Source organism: Puntigrus tetrazona, chromosome 11 (assembly GCF_018831695.1).
Source record: "Puntigrus tetrazona isolate hp1 chromosome 11, ASM1883169v1, whole genome shotgun sequence".
Taxonomy (NCBI): domain Eukaryota; kingdom Metazoa; phylum Chordata; class Actinopteri; order Cypriniformes; family Cyprinidae; genus Puntigrus; species Puntigrus tetrazona.
This window is the reverse complement of record NC_056709.1, coordinates 13,266,311-13,289,205: the sequence shown is the minus strand read 5'-3', so window position 1 is coordinate 13,289,205 and position 22,895 is coordinate 13,266,311. Positions and strand designations below refer to the sequence as shown.

At 37.4% G+C, this 22,895-nt stretch overlaps 1 protein-coding gene across 1 annotated transcript; it reads left to right on the top strand.

Moving 5' to 3' along the window:
* The first annotated feature begins 1,289 nt into the window (after positions 1-1,289).
* ano8b (anoctamin 8b) lies at positions 1,290-22,372 on the top strand. The gene is made up of 17 exons (XM_043252716.1): positions 1,290-1,735; positions 5,853-5,963; positions 6,770-6,902; positions 8,331-8,469; positions 9,463-9,559; positions 9,792-9,908; positions 10,675-10,802; positions 10,886-11,047; positions 11,875-12,027; positions 12,475-12,601; positions 12,883-12,938; positions 13,020-13,094; positions 13,970-14,707; positions 15,608-15,799; positions 15,908-16,039; positions 16,740-16,850; positions 17,731-22,372. Exons 1-17 carry the CDS (start codon positions 1,552-1,554, stop codon positions 18,415-18,417), a joined length of 3,342 nt encoding a protein of 1,113 aa, XP_043108651.1. The 5' UTR covers positions 1,290-1,551; the 3' UTR covers positions 18,418-22,372.
* Positions 22,373-22,895: the final 523 nt, after the last annotated feature.

Genomic DNA, 22,895 nt, shown 5'->3' with positions numbered 1-22,895 from the left:
GGTTTACTGTTAGCTGACATGACTGCTTGTAAAAGCAATAAGGCAAGACTATGTCTAAAAAGCCCTCGGTGAAGCTATTTCGTGTAATTATCAATTATTTTATATTTTACGCAATATTTCACAATGCAGAGCATTTATCATTTTAGCACAATCAGATAGATTTGTGGTAATGGGACCATTTTAAAATGTATTGTGATAATTACAGATAATATACGCTTGGATCACAAGGGCTTTATTACACACACATATATATATATATATATATATATATATATATATATATATATATATATATATATATATATATATATATATATATATAAATGTAATATCTTACAACAACAATAAATATAAATTATATATGTATCTACCTATATTATGCAGAAGACCACCCTGTTACGCGCCTTCTATTATGCTCTTTTGTTCAGAGAAAGGTATAATAAATCACCTCCATAGTTAAGCCATTCTGAAATATTCAGCTGGGAAGATATTTTTTGCATTAATTAATAAATAATGCCCTGCTTCATCCTTTCGGACAGGCTGTGTCTCATTTTCAGTCTCACAGAAATACAGAGGAAGAAATAAAACACTCTTCCACACGCAAGGATTGAGTCAGTATGTAACCAATGATGCAATTAATAGGCGTTTTACTGTAAATTATGGGTAGCTGGATGCTTATGGAAAATACTTTAAGCGGCATTTAATGAAACCTATCAACTCAGAGACTGTGCAATGTTTGTTTTGAAATGAATTTGCAGGGCTATTTCAAATCAAATCATTTGAGGCATACTTATAGAAATTAAAACCAGAAAAACGTCGTTCATAAAAATACTATGGTTTCATGCAAAATGATTGCATTTAAGACAACTTTTTCACTCAAAATTATTATAATTTTCGCATAAATATTAAGAAAAGGCAGGGTGACGCTGATAAGATTTCTCTTGCAAATGCAGCCTGCTTCAGTCATCCTTATGGCGATCGTCTTGTTAACAACTTTACAGTAGATTTTTTTCACGTTAACTTTTTTTTTTTTTTTTTTGTTTTGCATAACACACATGCAAGTAAATCTCTGCAAATCCTTCAACCCGAAAGAATGACAGAGTTTTGCCGTCCCGGATGCTGAGTGTTTGATGTCTAACGTGCAGATCAATACATCAATATGCGCTCGTGCTGAGGTCAGCCAGCTAATGCGCGTCTCCTGCGAGAGGGTGGCGGTGTGAGTGGACTATATCTGGATCTGAGTGTTTGGAAGCGAAGGCAGACAGAGAGAGAGAGAGAGAGAGAGAGAGAGAGAGAGAGAGAGAGAGAGAGAGAGAGAGAGAGAGAGAGAGAGAGAGAGACAGAGAGGCGGTGTATCGTATCTTCTCCTCTTCTTTGTCCCTCCTCCACCATAGTACTCCTCCTCACGCCGCAGTCGGTCTCTCCTCGCATCCCGCCGCAAACGGGATGACTCACAACAACCTTCACTTCACCCTCACCTTCATTTAACCCAGCCGGTGTGTAGCCACACGCGCCGCGCCTCGTATCCGCATCCGTCGAAACGGCAGCGGCATGATGCCCGACGCGGCGGCGGCGGCGGCGGCCGCTGCATCATCGGCGAGCAGCAGCATCAGCAGCAGCGGCGAGAGCGGCGAGAGCTCGCGGCACAGACACCGAGCGCAGGGAGACGCGGAGCGGCCGGAGCAGCAGCAGCAGCACGCCGCTGCCCCTCAGCCAGCGTCGGCGGGCGTTTTGGGTGAGTCCGGAGAGGGCAAACGGGGTCGGGACAGGTGCGTGTGACGCGGCCGTAATGCATATCCTTCGAGCATAATGAACAATGCGGCGCTTTGTTATGCTGTCTGCTCCTCATGTGCACTATGCGTGCGTTTAACTCTCCCTGTAATGTATTTGTGGCCTGTAGAAGGTCATGCGGCATCACTTCAAATGCAAGAATGGGTGTTTAGCGTCAGTCTACATTATATGGGCCGTGCGCTACTTTCTTTTTGGTCGATTAGTCATTTTTCACGGGCCTTTGAGGAGGTTCGAGTTGTCTGAGGAGCTGTTATCGCTGAAATCACTTTTGTTGATGCTTGGAGGGCCTCCTCATTGTGGCTTGTTGTGAAGCATTATACAACGCTTAGTTCTGGTCCTCGAATCTGATTGGATGAAAGCTGTTCCCAGAGTGCTGATATTTAGTCCAACAGCATTGGGACTTTTACTGTACGCTTGCACAGTTTTAGTTTTATTCGCACTGGGCTCTATTCGAATTTATGCATCCGAATGTAGCGTTTACGTAAACGTTAAATCAGATTAGAAAGGGAATAAACCACCTTTCCGTCGATCCGATTAAAAGTTGCATGTAAACACAGCCACCGTGTTCACATTTCATGTGTTTTTATTTTTTTGAAAGTCAAAACGTCAATGTTTTCCGAACTAAAAGGACTATAAGGCTGTATTATGAATGCATGAATGAATGCAAAAATATTGTTCAACGTGGAAGTAAGCCATTTTCGGTGAATGTGCGAGATTTACGGTTCATTTCCCGCTATAGGAAAATGAAAAGAATACCCGTAGACCGCAAAACTGTTTGTACTACAAGCCAGCGTGTTCATAATTAAGGTGATTAAAGTATTATGGTAGTTTGTAATATTAAGCAGCAAAACATCGGTTAAAATAGCTGGAAGCGGATGACACCAGAAGCCAGAGACAGTATTCCTCAAAGCGACCTTAGTTGAAAAGTGCCCGCAGTTCTTTGCTTCTCCAGCAGTTTGCCGTATTTAAACCCTTTCCAACAACGACTGTGGGATTTCGAGAGCCGTCTTTTCGCGCTGAGGACAAATGAAGGGATCGTGTGCAACTATTACAGAAGGTTCAAAGGCTCACCGACGCTTCCAGAAGCAAAAACAATGCACTGAGAGCCTGGGGTGAAAACTTTTGAACAGAATGCATAAGTGTAATGTTTTTTTTCCATTTGGTACCGACCCTCCAGAATAAGCTACAAAAGACGCTTACGTGTTTTCCAGGAGACAAAATAAGTCAGTAGACTTACCCTAAAGCTTTCACTCCCCAAATATTAATGCATTTTTTTTTCCGGAGCATCAGTTTTGAAGAACAGCAAGCGCTTTAAAAACAAAGGGACTCATAACCAACTATCACTAAACCAAAAAACACAGGTAGCAACAAATATCAACAACCAAGTGTATGTAAACTTATATTTGTGAAAATTCTACTATAACTACTATGAAATATCTACTATTTCCAAAGCACTAAATAAACAATAACATGCATTCTGTATGATCTTTCTTATTTTGCCAAATTAATTGAAATTTCGCAGATTCTGCAAGGTTTATAGCGTGCATCTTCAACCGTATTCTGCATTAATCGTTTATTATGTCTATTATATAATCATATAATAATCTATGAATAATAATAATGATGATAATGGTGAACTTGCACGTTAACTAGCTTTAGAGCAATTAGAACCGCTTCCATTTTGAGGGAACGCAACAAATGAAATGCAATGTTTTCTGTTTTAAGGCAGTTTGGTTGTGCCCTGGGAAACGACCAGCTCATTCAGTCGTTCATAATTTGGACTTTCCTTCACAGTGCCCCATGCATACGAGCGGACGAGAGCGTCTGCTTCACAGGAGCCGCTTTATGCGAACGGCAAATGCATTTCTCAATTGCGGATGAAACCACTTTTTTTAAGGCACCGTATCGTCGTTTATTCGCGCAAATCACGTTTTTGTGCTATCGCTGTGAACCTGCCCGTGCATTAAACTGATCACTGGCTTCGTTCTATATTGCAGTACTTTCCTTTTATTTAGAAATAAGCATTTGGAGCGCTTTACAACGTCCGTCCCGGGGCGACCCTTCGCTTAAATCGCTGCTGCGCATGAAAACAATCCAAAAGTGAAAAAAGATCCGCCTTTGCTTGTGTAGTTTTCATGCCGTGGCCTCCATTAAGACGTTCGCAGATCTCATAGCTTATTATTTGCGAAGCGTTCTCCAGCCGCCGTCTTCTCTCGCTCTGATCCGGGTGGCTGGAGATGCGTTGCATTATGACAGCATGGCATCATTCATGCATTCGGCTTTACGCACCGGGTAAAAATAAAGCTCGGAGAGTTCTGGGAATCCGAGCCAGCGAGTGCCGACTGATGATTGGCCAGATTGCGTGCGTCTGCTAGTGACATGTGTTACGAGTTCGAGGATGATGCTTTACTTCAGGCAACGTAGTAGAGCCATCTGTTTCTGGCTTGTTTTGTGCGTGTTGGAGCGGGAAAGACAAAGAAATAAAAATCCACTTAAAGTTACCGTGAAGTCGGACAGCAGTGTAAAGAGCCATATATTGTTTCTGGCATTGTTAATATGAATTATTTTGGCAACACTTTCTTATTTATAATACACTATAGGGGTATTCTTAAGGCATTATAATCAATGCATAATGCAAACTTTATAATATTTATGAAATTAAATGCATCGTGCAGGGAGTTTGGGAACATCACAGTATAATTGTTTACTTCGTAAAATGTAAAATAATAGTTATGCTTTACCTAAAGGCTCTCATTGCAGATATCAAGTTCATATGTTTGTGCATTGGAGATGTTCGGCCATGTTTAATAAAAATCATTTTTTTAAAGCGCTGGATAGTGACCTGAGATTGTGTTAGATTCGTGCACGGCGTCCCACTTTCTGAAGGGCATGCATCGGTGAGCAGCTGAACATTTACAGAGCGGCCAGTGCCAAAAAAAACGCTACGCAACCGACCAGAACGGTCTTACTTTGAGTCTGAACTCTAAACGTGTAACAAAAATGTTCCAACCGATAGGAAGGAAGTGTCGTGAGACGTGCCTCTGGCATCGGCGAATCGAATTGGCAAAAATGGTAAGCGCATTCCTGTCTGTCTGGCGTCGGTCGAACTGATGGGAAGGCAATGATGCGGTGCCAGTCAGGACAATGAAGGATGCATGAAAGAGTAACAGAGAAAGAAGAATCAGGCTTGTGAATGTGAATCGTCTGATTATTTTATGTTTTATGAAAGAGGCATCTTCTGCATGTATTTGATCTGGTAATATTATAAGAAATAGTATTACAGTTTATAAAAATATATATATATATATATATATATATATATATATATATATATATATATATATATATATATATATTGTTATATAATTTATTCTTGTAATATTTTATTTTTTATCATTACCCCAGTCTTTATGTCACTAATCATTTTAATATTATTATTTGCTGCTTTTCTTTGATTATTATCAATGTTAAAAACAGTTGGGCTGCTTGATATTTTTGTGGAAAACCATAACACATTTTAAAAAAAAATTCAAATAGGGTTAAAATAGGTCCAAAATAAAGTTTTTAGCATTAGATATAACCAATCAAAAAAGTTTTAATACATATTACAGTAGGAAATCGACAAAATATCTTCATGCAACATGATCTTTAATTAATACCTAATTATTTTTGCCATAAAAAAAAAAAATATATATATATATATATATATATATATATATATATATATATATATATATATATATATATATATATATATTCTCATTCCATCTTCACGTTCCTTATTTATTTTAAAAATAATAATAACAATTTCTGAACATTTTCCACAAACGCCACACCACGACTAGTGGAGCTCTCAGGGCTCTGAGGTTATTGTTCACATTCAGCCCCTGCTGTCAGGACTCTCATGTTTCAAGGGGAACGACAGTGACATTTAAACCTGGCCCCCGCCGTCAGCGAGGGGAGAATGAACGGCGCGGCCGGTTTGTTCGTAGCAGCATTGCAAAGTGACTGACGTTTGGTTTCTGTTCTCGTTCTCTTTTCCTCCTTGTTGTGTTTCTCAGATAAGCTGTTCGGGAAGCGGCTGCTGCAGGCCGGGAGACACATCATGTCCCATAAATCCTGGATGAAGACAGTGCCCACGGAGAACTGTGATGTCCTTATGACGTTTCCAGGTGCTTTAGACGTCTTTTTTACTGTCTGTTTCTTCCTATATTTCTTACAAAACAGAATAAATACCTTTATTAATCATTAAACAACAAATACTATGCCATTTGAATGCGATAATCTTTTAGTGCCTTAATATATTTATATAATATTATCTTAACTTATATTATAACTTACCTACACTAAGATTAAAAAATATATTATATATATATATATATATATATATATATATATATATATATATATATATATATATATAGTGACTAAAATAAATGTTAATTAATGTGTAAATAAAATTAATTATAAAACTTTTATTTTGTTTTATAGCTAGCTGACGGTTCAGCATTTCTCAATTTAGCCTAACTTTATTTACTAAAAACCGAGTCTGATAATAAAATAAACAAATTATGGACATATTAAAAAACAAACCAAAAAATTAAATAAATTAAAATGACAGCAACGCAATAAAAATGGGCTAAACCCTAACTAAAAATAACCTAAAAATAAAATCTAATTAATAATATTAACAAAAATATAATAGTATCTCAACGACTTATTCGTGTTTCAATCAGATCGCCTTTTTGCAGTCAATTTTAATCGTTGAATTTATAATTAATAAAGCAAACATGATGTACAGCTGTGATTTTCAATACACAGACATAGATCTGAAATAGAAACCATGTGTTCTTGAGTGAATTTACATCATTTTTTTGCAAACCGACTCGTTCTGGCATCATGGATGTGTCTTTTTATTAAACTGTGAGTTGAATAAATAACATATAGGTGATGAGGCGATATCTTTGTCTCCGTACAGACACCACAGATGACCACACGCTGCTCTGGCTTCTGAACCACATCCGGCTCGGCATCCCAGAACTCATTATCCAGATCCGACACCACAAACACACCAGAATGTACGCCTTCTTCGTCACGGCCACATACGAAAAGTAAGAGGGAGCTTTTTCCTTTCTATTAGTCTCCTTTTCTTCAGGGGATAAGGCATGAGGGTCAAAAAAAATACTTTATTGTCAAGAATACTTCATCTAAAGAGCTCACTTCATCAAAACTTTACACCGCCGTTCGAAACATTGGGGTCAGTAAGATTTTTTCACGTTTTAGGATGCATTTATTTGATCAAATATACAGGAAAAACAGTAACGAGTATATTTTATAGAGTATATGATTTTGCTTCATTGTCACCAGATCCCGCAGAAACACGTTGAAAACAGTTACATTGTTTCTGTAAAAAAAAAACGCGATGCGTTTAGTTTTTCCGCATTCTTCCGAAAAACAGTGTTTGTTTGAAATACAAGTAAAATCGTTATTTTAGCACGTTTTGATCGATTTATTCAGGCTTACGACGGTTGACTAAAACTAAAGTCATAAAAATTACTTTAAGATAACTGAAAAAATATTTTTTAAAAATCAAACTTTTAAAAATCTATTTTTTTTTTAGGCGGTCATGCCGATATTTCTCATTTATCAGTTTAATGTTATGCGTTGAAACAACTGCAAGTGAAAATGAAATGCAAGATAAATAAAACCTATATAAGCAAATTAAAAAATAGCAAAAATAAAGAAAAATGACAAAACACCCCATTTGATCTAAAATTAAAAGATAAAATATAAAATATTAACAGCAGTAATATCTTAATAATACTGAATTAACACTAAATTGAATGGATGCTTGCTGAAAGTACAGTTTTCTTCTTGTTGACCCCAAACTTGTGAACACAGAAAGCTTTTTCTGGAAAATAAAACATGTTGAAAGCAGTTACATCACTCTAAAAAAACCGTGATGCATTTAGTTTTTCTGCATTCTTCCAAAGAACAGCATTCGTTTGAAATCTTTATTTTTATCACGTTTTGATTGATTGATCAACTAAAACTAAAGCCATAAAAATTACTTTATGTAACTGAAAAAAAAAAAAAAAAAAAAAAAAAAAATATATATATATATATATATATATATATATATATATATATATATATATATATATATATATATATATATATATATATATTTTTTTTTTTTTTGCCGGTCATGCCAATATTTCTCATTTATCAGTTTGATGTTATGCGTTGAAACAACTGCAGCTAAAAATGAAATGCAAAATAAATAAAACCTACATGGACAAAATAAATTAAAAATAGCAATGCAAAATGACAAAAAAGGTAAAAACAGCAGCAGTATCCCAGTTAACGCTGAATTGAATGCTTCTTTGCTGGAAGTACAGATTTCTTCTTGCTGGCCCCAGACTTGTGCTTTTTTTTGGAAAATAAGTTCCATTTTTCTTCATCATAGGTGCTTTTCATAGCGTTTAATGGCTTTGATTGGGACGCTGACGCTGATGTGTGTTTTATTGTGTGGCCAGTCTTTTACGCGGGGCTGAAGAGATGGGACTGCAGAAAGCTGTGAAGCCGGAGTTTGGCGGCGGTTCTCGCAGTTTCTCCTGTGAGGAAGATTACATCTACGAGAACATTGAGAGTGAACTCTGTTTCTTCACCTCACAGGTCCTTCACAATATTGAGCATAAAGGTTTTGATGCAGCATTAAGTTGGTTTTTTCACTTGCTATCGAGACTGCTTATGACATCTCATTAAATCAGAAAAGGGCTATTGTAATTTGGAGTTGCATGCATGGTAACGTAACAAAAAAAATCATTATTTAATATCGCGCATAAATGCATTAATGAACATTATTTATTTGATACGCACTGACTACCACAGAAACGTATTTTTGAGTTGCACCTCAGTTTGCAAAACGCGTAAAAGTCAAGTAAAGTGTAAAGTTAATAAATGTGCATTTTAGATTTTAGAATAATACTTCTCTGGCCATCGCACTCAACAACCTGCTGATAGAAACGTAACGTGAAAGCTAGTCTGAAGCGCTAAATAAAACCTTGTAAAGTTAACTTTCGACCTGTTAACTAAAAAAAAAAAAAAAGTTTTGACTGAAATAAAGGTCAAATAAATTAAAATAGAAATACTTTAAAAAAAAAAAATAAATAAAATAAATATAATGGAAATAAAATGAAATAAAATAATTTGTAGTGCTAAAATTAAAATTAATAAAAGGGAAATAAAAATAAATTACAGCTAAATCTAAAAAAATACAAAAAAAAATGACCAGAACGCTAAGCTAAAGTAAAAAATAGGTGATTAAAAATACCATTAAATGGAATAAAAACTAATAATAATAAAATGTAATAATTAATAATATATATACAATAATATATATACAAAATTTGGTATAAATATATGATGACTTTGATTCAGATTTTTATTATATATATATTATTTATATATTTTATATTATATATAAATATATAACACCATATATATATATATATATATATATATATATATATATATATATATATATATATATATATATATATATATATATAAAAAATCTTGGCCTATAAACTTCTGTTGTAAGCATATTTCTAAGCACATTTCGTCCACATTATTATAGATTGAAGCCTGTTCTTTTCCGTGTCACAGGAACGTCAAAGCATAATCAAATACTGGCTGGACAATCTGAGAGCTAAACATGGAGAGGCCCTCCACAACATCCACTTCCTGGAAGGGCAGCCAATCAGTGAGTTCTCCTCTTTAGACTTCCTGAGAGCCCTGAGAAGTGTGCGCCAGTGGCCTGTATGTGTGTACAAGTCGCTCTGTACCTGAAAGTAACTGGACTCTGCAGGCCGAGGATTTATATGTCGCTGCTGGTGACAGATGCAGTGAACGTTTCTGGGAAGGAAAAGGTTTTGAATACCTGTTCATGTCGTGTGTGTGTGTTAGTGAGCGTGAACTGTGTGTGTACGTTCCAGTTCCCGAGCTGAGGGCCCGGGGTGTGATCCAGCAAGTCTTCCCGCTTCATGAGCAGAGGATTCTGGGACAGCTGATGAAGTCGTGGGTGCAGGCCGTGTGTGAAAAACAGCCGCTCGGTTAGTGATTAGTCGTGAAAGGACAACACTGAAATATACTTTTTTTTTTTTTTTTTTTTTTGCAAATTTTGCTAAAAGTCATACTTTAAAAAAGAAACCAGAATAAGCATAATTCCTGGTCTTAGTTGGTTTAAGATGGTCTCCCAATTGTATTCAAACTTTACTAATATTTAATCTTAAGGCTGATTATTAAAGCACATGTAATTTTTTTCTATATATATATATATATATATATATATATATATATATATATATATATATATATATATATATATATATATATATATATATGAAATGTGAATTTATAGAGTAAATATATATATATATATATATATATATATATATATGTGTGTGTGTATATATATATATATATATATATATATATATATATATATATATATATATATATATATATATATATATATAGATAAAATAAATTTGATTCACGGCACACAATTAGAAAATGAGTCAGATTTAAATAATAAGTACAAAATATTAACATATTTCCAAAATTAATTTCAGACATTTTTGTAGAGCAAAGAGAGGAAGTGATCATGATGAAATCATTTGTTAATTGTGATTTTTTTTTTACCTGCCTACTGTCTAACAACAAATAAATGATCAAAAGAGTATATTTTATGCAAAATAACTGCACTCTTAATCTACACGGGATTGGAAAATATTTGAGTACATAAGTATTGTATTACCGGCTTTATTGATTAGTTGCTGCTGCCCTGCTTAGTCTGTGTCTGCTTTGTCTCGTTAGATGATATTTGTGATTATTTCGGCGTGAAGATTGCCATGTACTTCGCCTGGCTGGGTTTCTACACCACTTCCATGTTGTATCCGGCCGTTATTGGCTTTGTGTTGTGGATGCTCACCGAATCCGATCAGGTACTCGACCACCTAAACGCCCGGAAAGCAATACCGATATGTGACTGTTGGTGTGACCGCTCTCTCCGTCGCTGTGCTCTCAGACCAGCAGGGATATCTGTTGCGTGGTGTTTGCTCTCTTTAACGTGGTGTGGGCCACGTTGTTCCTGGAGCGCTGGAAACGCAGAGGAGCGGAGCTGGCGTATAAGTGGGGTACACTGGACACCCCAGCTGAGTCCCTGGAGGAGCCCAGACCTCAGTTCAGGGTAACCACCAGTCTGCATTAAAATATAGTTACTAGTTACTTCCCACAAATAGTAAGTCAGTAAGTAGAGTTAATAAGTTGCATCATCATAAAAGTAATTAATTGTCAGGGAAAGTAACTTTAAGTATATTAAATATTTTAAATGAATGGAAAGGACACTAAATAGATTAAATTATTATTGTACATTGTAGACTAATCTACACTATTTAAATGTGAGAGACACCTATCAAATGCAATGTATTATTGTGAATATTATCAGCTCTCTGTGGACACCTTGGCAATCGAATAGTATTTTTTGTAGCATTATATATTATTTTGCCAGCCAATAGGATCGTCGTTAGCGCAGTAGCTCCGCCCACTACAGGAGAAACAGGCATTATCTAGGCAGTATATATATTATCTATATATATATATATATATATATATATATATATATATATATATATATATATATATATATATATATATATATATATATATATATTTATATATAATATATAAATATTAAAAATTTTAACTAGATAAAAATTATAGGTTGGCTTGAGAAAGCCTGACCAGAAAGTTTTAAAAGTTTAAAAAGTTTATTTTCTGTCTGAAATAAGTTTAAGAATTTTTTAAAAGCAATTTTTCCTCATATATTTGCTGTATGTGTGTGTATTTATATATGCATAATGTAAATACACAGTACACACACATATATCATGTAAACAAAATGCTTGACAGCACTACTTTTAACGCATTATTTTATCCAAAATGAAATGAATGGATGGCCCTGGGAGTGACCCCTGATGCATCTGAAAACTCTTCTCTCTTGTTTTTGGGGGTCAGGGTGTGAAGCGGTGCAGTCCAGTGACGGGCTGTGAGGAGTTTTATTACCCGCCCTGGAGGAGGAGAGTGTTCAGATGGCTGGTCAGCTTTCCCGTCTGTATATTATGCCTTTGCTTTGTATTTCTGGCCATGCTCGTCTGCTTTGAGCTTCAGGTGAGTTCTCGAACACAAATAAAAAAGGCGGGGTGATTAAAAGTATCGAAAGATAATGAATAATAAATAAAAAGGGAATCGTGATTTTTATCTTGCGTTCCTGATGCAATCATGAGAAAAAGTAATAGTTTTGAGATGCACGCTTATAGTTCTGATATTTTCTCGCAATCCTCAGTTCATATCTCACTTTTTTGTTTAGACTTAGTTTAGACTTTTTCTTCAAATTTTTGAAAACCGTGAGATATGGCATGAATGGAAAACTCAGAATGGCTTGAAAAAACTGAATTAATTCGTTTTATTCAGAAATGATATGCTTTTCATATGCTTTGCCATAATATAAAAACGAATTTAATGAAACAAATGTAATGCAGCGTAGATTTACATACTACTAAGTGCAAATAGAAACAGTTCCTGTAATGTGAGTTGTAATGAAGTGACGTTTGGCAGGAATTTGTGATGGGGATTAAGGAGCTTCCACGTGTAGCAAGATTTATCCCTAAAATCATGTTGGCCATCACTGTGACGGCGTGTGATGAGGTGTACAGAAAGATCGCCTGCTGGCTAAACGACATGGGTGAGTCTCAAGACACACGGGCGTTTATATCTGCTCATTTAAAGTGTTCGTGAGGACTGTATTCAACAAAACAAGATTTTATGGGGGAGAGTCGTGCATGCCAGGAAATTTTGGTTTAAAGTTTGTCAGCAGTAGAAAGCAACGAGATCGCGTTCTGTATTTTGGGAATACAGCCCTCCGGAAGCCGAACAAGAGTGAGAGGGAGAGAGAAGATAAACACTTGCTAGCTGTTAGGCCCCTGTGAGATGAATACTAATGACTGAATCTGCTGTTTCCCACAGAAAACTACAGACTCCAGAGTGCCTATGAGAAAAATCTCATCATCAAAATGGTTCTTGTAAGTAACAAACAGACACGTCGATGACGTTTTGAGCCACTGCATTGGTTTTGTTCCTAAAATGTTCTCTTACCCTCTTAGTTTCAGTTTGTAAATTCTTATCTCAGCCTTTTCTATATTGGATTCTACCTCAAAGACATGGAGCGTCTGAAAGAGGTGAGAGTCACTTCTTACTAAAACATGTTTCGTCGAAGCGGCATTGCACACGTATTTTCAAAACTTTACACACAAATACAAGAATAACATGTCAAAAGCAAGCACCTTTGCCGTTATAATAATTCCTGTTAGATTTGTGTGTGTTGCATAGAGAATTGAGTGAAACGATGATACACATGGCAACTTTTTGATCAGTGTATCATCAACCTTTACACCTTAACCCACCCTAAACCTACCCGGAACACCAAACCTGTCCCTAACCTTACCCGTGACCCACCTCAATAACAAAAAAAGTGTGTTGCAATCCAATAAAAGTACAATAAGTATGTCTGAAGTATGTACCTGAAAAATTCTATAGGCTAGAATTTTTCAGACGGCAGTCAGAATGCATGTTAGCCAAAGCATGCACAATTGGGATATTCATATAAGTATAAATATTCCTGTCCTCCAACAAAAAACAACCCTATAGGTCGTTGCAAGCACCTTATTATGACCTGTATTAGCATTTTAAAGTATGCACGCTCTAGCATAAAATAAAAATAATGACAGTGTTGTGTTGCATGTCGTATGACAATGGACTTTTTACACCGGTCTTAAACTAATTTGTAAATATTCGTGTAATTCATACTACTAAACCTACCCCTGACAGAAATAATAAGTACAAAATCATGATTCGTAGTGTACATACTTTTTATGAGCATGTGCGATCTCTTGGATCTCGTACAAAACATTAATATGAAACTAATGTTGCCGATAGGGGTGCAATTGTAGTATACGCTCTAATGGGTCGTGATTCAGGGATTTGGGCAAGCGACCTATACAGGCGTATTGGTTGGAGGGCAGGTTGTCATATGAATGTTTAACTGTTGCTGCAGATGCTGGCCACGCTGCTGATTATCCGGCAGTTCGTGCAGAACATGAAGGAGGTCCTGCAGCCCTACCTGGCCGAGCGGCACCGTCTGGGTGAGCTGACGCTGAGGGCCGTTTGGGAGCTGCTGGTGTCCGCTCTGCTCAGGTACGGGCGTCTGGCAGCGGGACGAGCACAGGTCTCTCCCAGCGACCCCACCGTGCTCGGCTCGGGCCTGCGCGGGCCGCAGATGGGCGAGGACGGCCCTCAGGAGAGACGAGAGCGCAAGTGTCTAAACGGCGGTTGCGGCGTCCCGGATGAGGACGTGGAGGAGGAGCCCGGCGAGAGGCACAGCGAGGAAGACAACGAGTCGGAGAGCCTCATCGATTGCGGCCTGAAGCTAAGGAAGGTCAGCTTCATCGAGAAGGTGGAGCGCAAGTCTGCGAGCTGCGTCAGCCCCGTGGAAGACAGCTTCCTGGAGGAGGGGAGCCCCACCATGGTGGAGAGGGGCATGGATCCTGCCTCGGTTTTCGAGATGTGCGATGATGAGGATGAAAACGGGGCTCCGGAGATGAAGGAGATGACTGCCGAGCCGCTGCCGGCGGGTGTGGAGAACACCGCGTCAGTCAGGCTCAGGAAGAGGGGGCGGAGCTTAGAGAGGGCTGACAGTAAGACCAAGAGAGATTCGTGGATGGATCCTCCTGAGGAGCAAGAAACCACCACCCTAACACAGGCAGAGATGGAGAGCTGCATGCAAACCTACCAGGTCAGATAACACTCTAATAAATACAGCGGTGGCCAAGTGATTTCAAGGTGTACTTACTATAATAATATCAATTAATTACGCATAATTGCATGCAAATAACCCTAAGCTCAAACTTATAGTATGTACATGTAGTTAGTTAATATTACTCAGTATTTAAATGTATACACTGTAACAAGAACACCCTAAAAATGTAACCAAAAGTAGTTTTAAGTCAGTAAACTATTGCTGTAGTGCGTCAGTAGGAAATATCAATTTAAATTTTCAAACAATTTTGATAGTCCAGTGAGATTTTTGTCTTGGAGACCGAGTTCTTCTGGATTTAGTCTGTTTCAGTTTGTTCTGTTTCTTTATGTAACTCCAGACAGACTGGATGACAACAAAAATCTCACTGTTTCTTTACAGTTAATGGCAAGGGGAATATTTGGAAATTTCCTACTGACACCTTACAGCAAAAGACAGAAATAAATGACTACTGTTTTTATGTAAAAACAATAAGATTGATTTTTTTTTTTTTTTGGTCTGAACAAAACTGGCAGACCGTTTGTGACTAGTTTTTTGTGTTTAAAAAATCAAATGTGAAAAATTAACTTTAGGAAGGAAATCATGTGACACTGAAGACTGGAGTAATGATGCTGAAAATGTAGCTTTAATCACAGAAATAAATTACATTTAAAAACATATTCACACTGAAAACGATTTTTAATTGCAATAATATATCACAATATTATCAAAACATTTCAGCAGTGTAAAATATAATTTTTATAATATTTTAACAATACTTAAACAGAACACAACAGCTTCCAGTTAAAGTACTCGATGTCTCTGTAATGTACTTATGTTCTACAACCTCAGGCAGGCAGATCCTTCTAACTGACATACTTTCCCTAAACTGCTTTCCAGGACACTTTTCAGGACTATCAAGAGATGTTTGTTCAGTTTGGATATGTGGTGCTCTTTTCCTCTGCCTTCCCATTGGCCGCCATGTGTGCCCTCATTAACAATATCATTGAGATCCGGAGCGACGCGTTTAAACTGTGCACCAGCCTGCAGAGACCCTTCGGCCTGAGGGTGGGGAGCATCGGGCAGTGGCAGGTTAGACTACACTGAGTACTCCAAAAAACATTATGATACTCATCCGATGCTATTTTAAGAGTGTCTTCATACAACGAGGTTGTGTAAAAGTCCTGTATCATTGCACAGACAGTGATGGAAGCCATGGGTCTGATCGCCATCATAGTGAACTGCTATCTGATTGGTCAGTGTGGGCAGCTACAGAGACTGTTTCCTTGGCTTAGTCCTGAGATGGCCATTATCTCCATCGTCATCCTAGAGGTACACACATATACTCAAGTACATACACACCCGTGCTGTTTAACTATCATTGGGATACTATTAATGTTACTATTGTTCATTTAACTACAAGTCATTTTGCTGTGTGTTTTTGTCATTTTCAGTATTGATTAATGACTGATGTAAGGTTTAGATTTTTTTAATTATCCATTTTGGAAACTTCCTTTCATTGGTTTTTATAAAAACAATTTCAGATGATACTCTAAATAAAACTGCCAGTAGGTGGTCTTAATGAATAAGCCATTGAGTCATTCATTCATTCGATTCATTTCACTTGTTGATTCATTCAAATGTAAAATGCACTGTTTACATTAAGACTACTCAGAGTCCATGCATATTATACAGTTTGTGATTTTCTGTGTGAGATTTGTCGTTTTGACTGTTCAAAAGATGCAGACTGGCTCAGAATTCAGTAATAAAAAGAAAAGCTTCTCAGTGAATCACATGAGAATAGCTTTCATTTAGAATATTATCATATCACAATATCGGTGACACTTTGTATGCTTCCAGAACAATCATAAAGCATACCTTTATTCAGTTCTCAAACCATGCCAGTAAGTGCCTTCTGAACTGACCTCATTCACTTTATAGGATTTGCTGTTGTACTGTTAGGACCTGTTGCTTTCAATTTCTTGTCTAACACACAGGACTTTTGATTTTTTCTCTTTTCTCTCATGAGCAGCACTTTGCAGTTCTCTTGAAGTATATCATTCATGTGGCAATACCAGACATCCCCAGCTGGGTCGGAGAGGAAATGGCCAAACTTGAGTTTCAGCGCAAAGAGGCGTTTAAGGTAATACCCCATCCTCTGCTGACTGAAACCATATTTAAGAAACTGAATATTATAAATGTTGGGGTGTAGACTCTTTTGACTTTAATTAGTCTGCAACCACCCTGCATAAAACATGCTAAAACACACTAAACACGCAAGATCCTGGTAACTCTCAAATCTGTGATAAATAAAAAAGTAGCGTTCTTAGCCTGGTTGCAAGCTTTGTTCATCTTTGAAACACAGTTTAAGATATTTTGGATAAAAAACGGGAGGCTTGTGACTGTCCCATTGATTTCCAAGTACACCGGCATGGTCCAGAAAAATATAAAAAACATTGTCTGAATAATCCATCTGCCATCAGTGGTTCAACCGTAAGGTTATGAAGCTATGAGTATGCTTTTTGTACTTAAAGAAACAATCCAGCAGCATAATGTCACCTTAGCACCATTTTACAATGTACAGAAAAAAAAAAAAAATATATCGACTTCTATAATAATATTCTGCAAAAAGCTTCATATGGTTGAACCACCAATGGCAGATTGACTATTCTGACCATGTGTTTCATACTTTTCTGGACCTTGAGATTGTTATTTACTAGACAGTCAATGGAAGCATCAAAAGCCTGCAAGTTTTCATCCAAAATATCTTAAATTGTGTTGATGAACTTTTACTGGGTTTAAAGCAACATGGGGGAAACTGATTAATGACAATGAATTAATTTTCATTATTAAAAAAATGCCCTTAGAAAGGTTAAAAAAAATGCTCATGGAAATCACTTCCAGAGGGCGAATATTGCCTCTTACAGGAAAATATCATTTCTGTATATAGATTGTAAGCAGTAAAAAATGCATTATCATACTGGCAGCAGCTGTATATATTGCTGTTGTACATGTGTTTTCAGAAGCATGAACGTCAGGCACAGCAGCATTTCCAGGAGCAGCAAAGGAGGAAGCGTGAGGAAGAGGAGCGCCAACGGCAGGCGGAGTATCAAGCTCGGCGTGATCGAGATGACGGCCGCTCTGACTCTTCGGGTGGCGATCACCACCATGACAAGAGCCACAGCGGCAAATCCAGAGCAGGGGGAAGCGCTTCTGGGGGGGAGAAACCCAAACGTCCCAGCTCGCTTCTTGGAAACAACAATGTCATGAAACTGAAGCAGATCATCCCTCTACAGAACAAGTTTTCATCCGGCACGGCCCGTTCCCCGCAGTCACCCACGGGTAGCGAACCCAAGCTACCAGGTTTCCTTAGTTTTAAGTTCCTGAAATCTCCTGAAAACAAGAAGGAGGCGGTGATGGCTTCTGCTAGTGCTACGCCAGCTCCTCCAGTCCAGGAGAGGGCGGAAAGATCCCAATCACCCAACAAGTCCTTCAATCCTGGGAAACTCTTTAACTTTGGGAAATCAGAGGGAGGGGCATGTGTAAATGGGGCACAACCTTCAAAACCAGGGGATGGGGGACAGGTGCAGGACAAGCCTCCGACAAAGTCCGACCTCAACGGGGTCCCGGACGAAATCCCTTCCCCTTGTGGAGAGAACGGGGAGAATGCATCCTCATCCGATGCTGATCCATCAGCCTCTAAGATGTAACATGAAAAGAAAAGAAAAAGACAGTGTGAGAACTTACTTAGTAACATTGAGTGTGGGAAAGTGTTTTTTGAGGCTGTGCAAGACCTGGAAGCTGTTAAGTTAAAGGCATAATGGGGAATTCACTGAAAGCCCAGGTGTACTTCATTTTTCGCGTTCTGCTATGTCTAGTGCACTGTTGTGCGTGCAAGTGTGCTCTGTTGACACTGAGCATAGATGGACTAGTTTGGTGCGAGCGCCAGCTGTTATTTTTGAGATCTGAAATCACATATGCACTGTTATATGTGCAAAGTTCAAAAATTGGGCTGCAAGTGGATGGTGAACATGGCAAATAACAAAAATTGTCACGTGGACTGTTTGCAAGCCAGAGCGGAACACAGACTAGGGAAGATTACTTTTGCCTTTCCAATAGATTGGGTCGAAAGATGAGCGTTGTGTATTTCAGGTGTATGATTCAGGTGATGGTCGCCATTAGAGGTCAACCGATTTTACCGATAACCGGTTTTACCGATTAATCAACCGATAGTTTCTAAAATGGACACTGCATGAAAATAAACACTCCAAATAAAATAGCGCTGAGGTTTATTACAAAAAAACAATTATGAATCATAAAAATGTACAGTACTTTTTTAAAATGATATATAAAACAAATGTAATGTAATTGGAAAACCCCCTTTATATTGACGTTAAAAAAGGACTGAATTGGGATCAGTTTCTGATTTGCTTTCTCACATCAGTAGTTTTAAATATGCAACTTCGCTGGCCAGCAAATGCATAAAAGTAACCAGCTGGATATGAGTAATGCAAATAGATGGTAACAGCCATGACATTAAACGTTTGGGTCAAAGTTTGTCACATTGTTTTTCCACTTGAGGTACTGCTAATTTTAGCATCCTCTCTGCCGGCAACCGTACTGCTGATCGTTCTCTACTATCGTGTCTTCAATCAACACATTAATTGCTTTATAATGCTATACAACATATGCTGTAGTGTGGTCTATGCACAGTGTTTTGTTGTCTGTTTTAAATCAGTCCCTCTCTGTGCAATCAGTGTTCAGTCTCATGTGTCAAAACAAACAGCACATGATTCGCCTTTAAAGGCTGCTCTCGTTCTGTATAATCACAGTCAATCTTTTCAGTCACTTCAGCAAACAGACACAACTTATGCCATTGATTTATGCCAATAATTGATTGTTCCACCAACCGATTATCGGTGCCGATTAATTGGCAATATCTGCAAAGATCAGTTGGCCTCTCATCACCACAGATTTAATGCTGAGGGTTTTCGCGACTTATTTCCAGTCAATAGCCGACAGACAGGAATTAGTCAAATTTGCATAGAAAGTAAGCTGACAACAAGGCAGATTTCGTAATTTAAGTACGCATGGCGTAGTGCAGTATCGTCGCGTATACAACTAGATTAAGTTGGATTGCGGCTGGTAAATGACGCATGGTTTCGTGCAGAAACGCTACACTCTACAGTGGTGCAACTGTTTAGTGAATTTGCCCCATAATGGTTAATGCTTCGCTATATTTAAGAAAAAAAACTTTGTAGAAAAGACCCCCGACATACGCACACTTATTCACACACACATTGCCTTTTCTGCAACCCAAATAGGAATGCATGAGCTGCGTTTCTGACGGTTTTTAAAGTGCAGTGTTTAATTAATAGTCTGATAATTGTAACATTTTATTGGGTTGCCAGTAGAAAAAAAAAGGAAGATCAATTACCGCACATTTTATACCAATCTCACAGTATGACCTCCAAAATACCATAACTATAATTTCATAAGCAGCGGTTCCAACTATGGGTGATGAAAACTTTTGTATGTTGTATGTTTAAATCAGTTGGTTTAGTAGAGCAATAGCAAACAAGCAAAAACTACTGGTGGTTTAATAGTCCGTACTGAATAATAGGCCCCGAATGGCAATATGTTCATGTTAATAAGTGAAAATCTGCAATGGAACAAATGCAAATGGGTGTTTGATGTTGATTATTTATTTGTCTAAAATTCCTATATCTGAAGCGCTGTACACAAGGATAGAAAACCGCTGCCATCTCTTGAATTTGATGCTCATCTTTGGGTTCACGTCGGGTTTCCACCAGCATCCTTATCATTACGGCTCTGTTTTAAGCCTTGTTACCTTTAGTGCAGACTTTAACCCTCCGTAATTACATCACATCAGACAGGAAACTACCCTTAACTGCAAGATAGTGTTGACCTCCAGTCAAACGTGCAACGCACCGAACCCTATAGATTACATCTTAAATGCTTCAAATTAGTTTTCCAGACAAATTTTTACAAAACTTTGAAAGAGCTTAAATATAGTTTAACATTTTGGTTACTGCGCGTATATGAAATATACATCATTTGCATAATCCCATTTGCATTATTTCACAGTTTTGGCGGCTTTCCTATTTTCAAAAAATTTGGAAATGTTTTTCCAAAACCGTTGGCTGTAATGATTAGCTAATAATGATTAGATAATTAAATATTAATGAATCATTATCCTGCAAGCCGATGTAAGCAGCCTCATCACATACAAATATTGTATTTTTTATTAATACACTACTGAAATAATCCACCGTCGCTACTATTAATCTACTCGTTGCCAATTTTCATTTATTCATGCCCACTTGTGTTTGTCTTTTTAATTTTTTTTTACTGATGCAAAAGTAATATTTGCCTCCTCTTTGCACATTATTTTAGTGTAAGTCGCATTTTTTTGCGTAAAGCTGCTAAGCGTGTTTTTTTTCGGTTTGGAAATGTGAAGGAAGCCGTAAATGTTTCTTAAACGAACCGTCTCTGTCTTTAGAGGCGGTTTGAATGTGCGTTTTTCGAAGAACTTCTTTGAATGACCGAAGCAACCGAGGAAGGGTCGTCGCAGAAGTCACGGTGTCACACTCTTCAAAGGGTTTCTATGAAGCAGTTGAATCTGTGTAAAGCTGTTTGTATTCCAGCGTAAGGTCACGAAGAAACAAGGTGCCTCAAGTCATGGAATATAGGCCTATACGATTTTTACTTTTAAGTTTATAGGCAACAAAACAAACTATGCATTTAGTTCTTTATTTGGTTGACAAGATTTGCTGAACATACGTTGTTGCAATACTATTTTGGCCTGAATGATGGTTTTAATCTGTTTTTTTGGTATACATTCATCAAGCCATTGATTATCAGTTTTCAATTCATTTCATTGACAACATCATGCTTCCATTGGGTCGTTTTCCACCAAATATTAATTTGTCTTCACAAAATAATGAATCGCTTGAACACGTTATTATATCCTGTTTGCATTGCACAGGCTATGCAAAAACCGGATTTGATTCATGGATTCACGAAATGGGTTGGATGTTACATTTTCAGTGTTAAAAATGAGGTATCTGTCACCTAAATTAGATTTTGTCTTTTATTCGGTGTGATATCCTCTTGACGGAGTCTCTGGCCTGTGATTAGAAATGCGCAGAAAAAGTCACTAAGTGGTGAAGAACCGGAAGTGTTTGTTAGCAAGAGTAGTTTTTTTTTTTAGCTCGGTCGCTTTCTTTGTCGACCGAACTCTGCAATATGAGAGATCCTAGTCATTTCTGTATCACGTTTCATCCACCTTACGGAGTCGGGCCATCTCTGGCCTAATAACGTTCATGTTTCTGTTACCGTTTCATTTAACGGTTTTGAGTAGTTAAGCTGCCGATAGCTGGAAGCATCGCGAGGCTGCATAGGCTTGTCGTCTAAGAACTGCTTTACATTGGGTCTAACTGTGAAATATGAACTGATTGTGACGAGGAGCCACAGAATTCTTTCTCTGAAGGCATCCTCACAAACCTATCATGAGCTCTTCCAATGTTCCACTGTAAAACTTTTCTTTGTTAAAGAAACAATATTAGGGAGCGGGATTATTTATTTCTTTTATTTTGTCATATTTTTGTAACTGAAATGGGATAATAAACAGATTTAAATTTACTGTTCGCTTTCGGTTTCTCTTTCATAATTTAATTCACAGGCATTTGACGTTTCACGTCGGGTTTCCACCAGCATCCTTATCATTACGGCTCTGTTTTAAGCCTTCAGGCTGAGATGTTACCTTTAGTGCAGACTTTAACCCTCCGTAATTACATCACATCAGACTGGAAACTACCCTAAACTGCAAGATAGTGTTGAAACATTTCATACACCTCATTTCATAAATGCTTAGTTTTCCAGACAAATTTGACAAAACTTTATGAATGATACATATATATATATACTTAATTTGCATACTTCCATTTTTATTGTTTCATAGTATTGATGGCTTTCTTATTTTTCCAAAACTGTTGGCTGTAATGATTAGCTAATAATGATCAGATAATTAAATATTAATGATTAACATCACATACAAATACTGCATTTTCCACTGTCGCTATACTTTTTGCTAATTTAAATGTATTTATTTAGTTTATTTATTGCTGAAGCTGTTATATTTGCCTCCTCTTGGCACATTATTTTA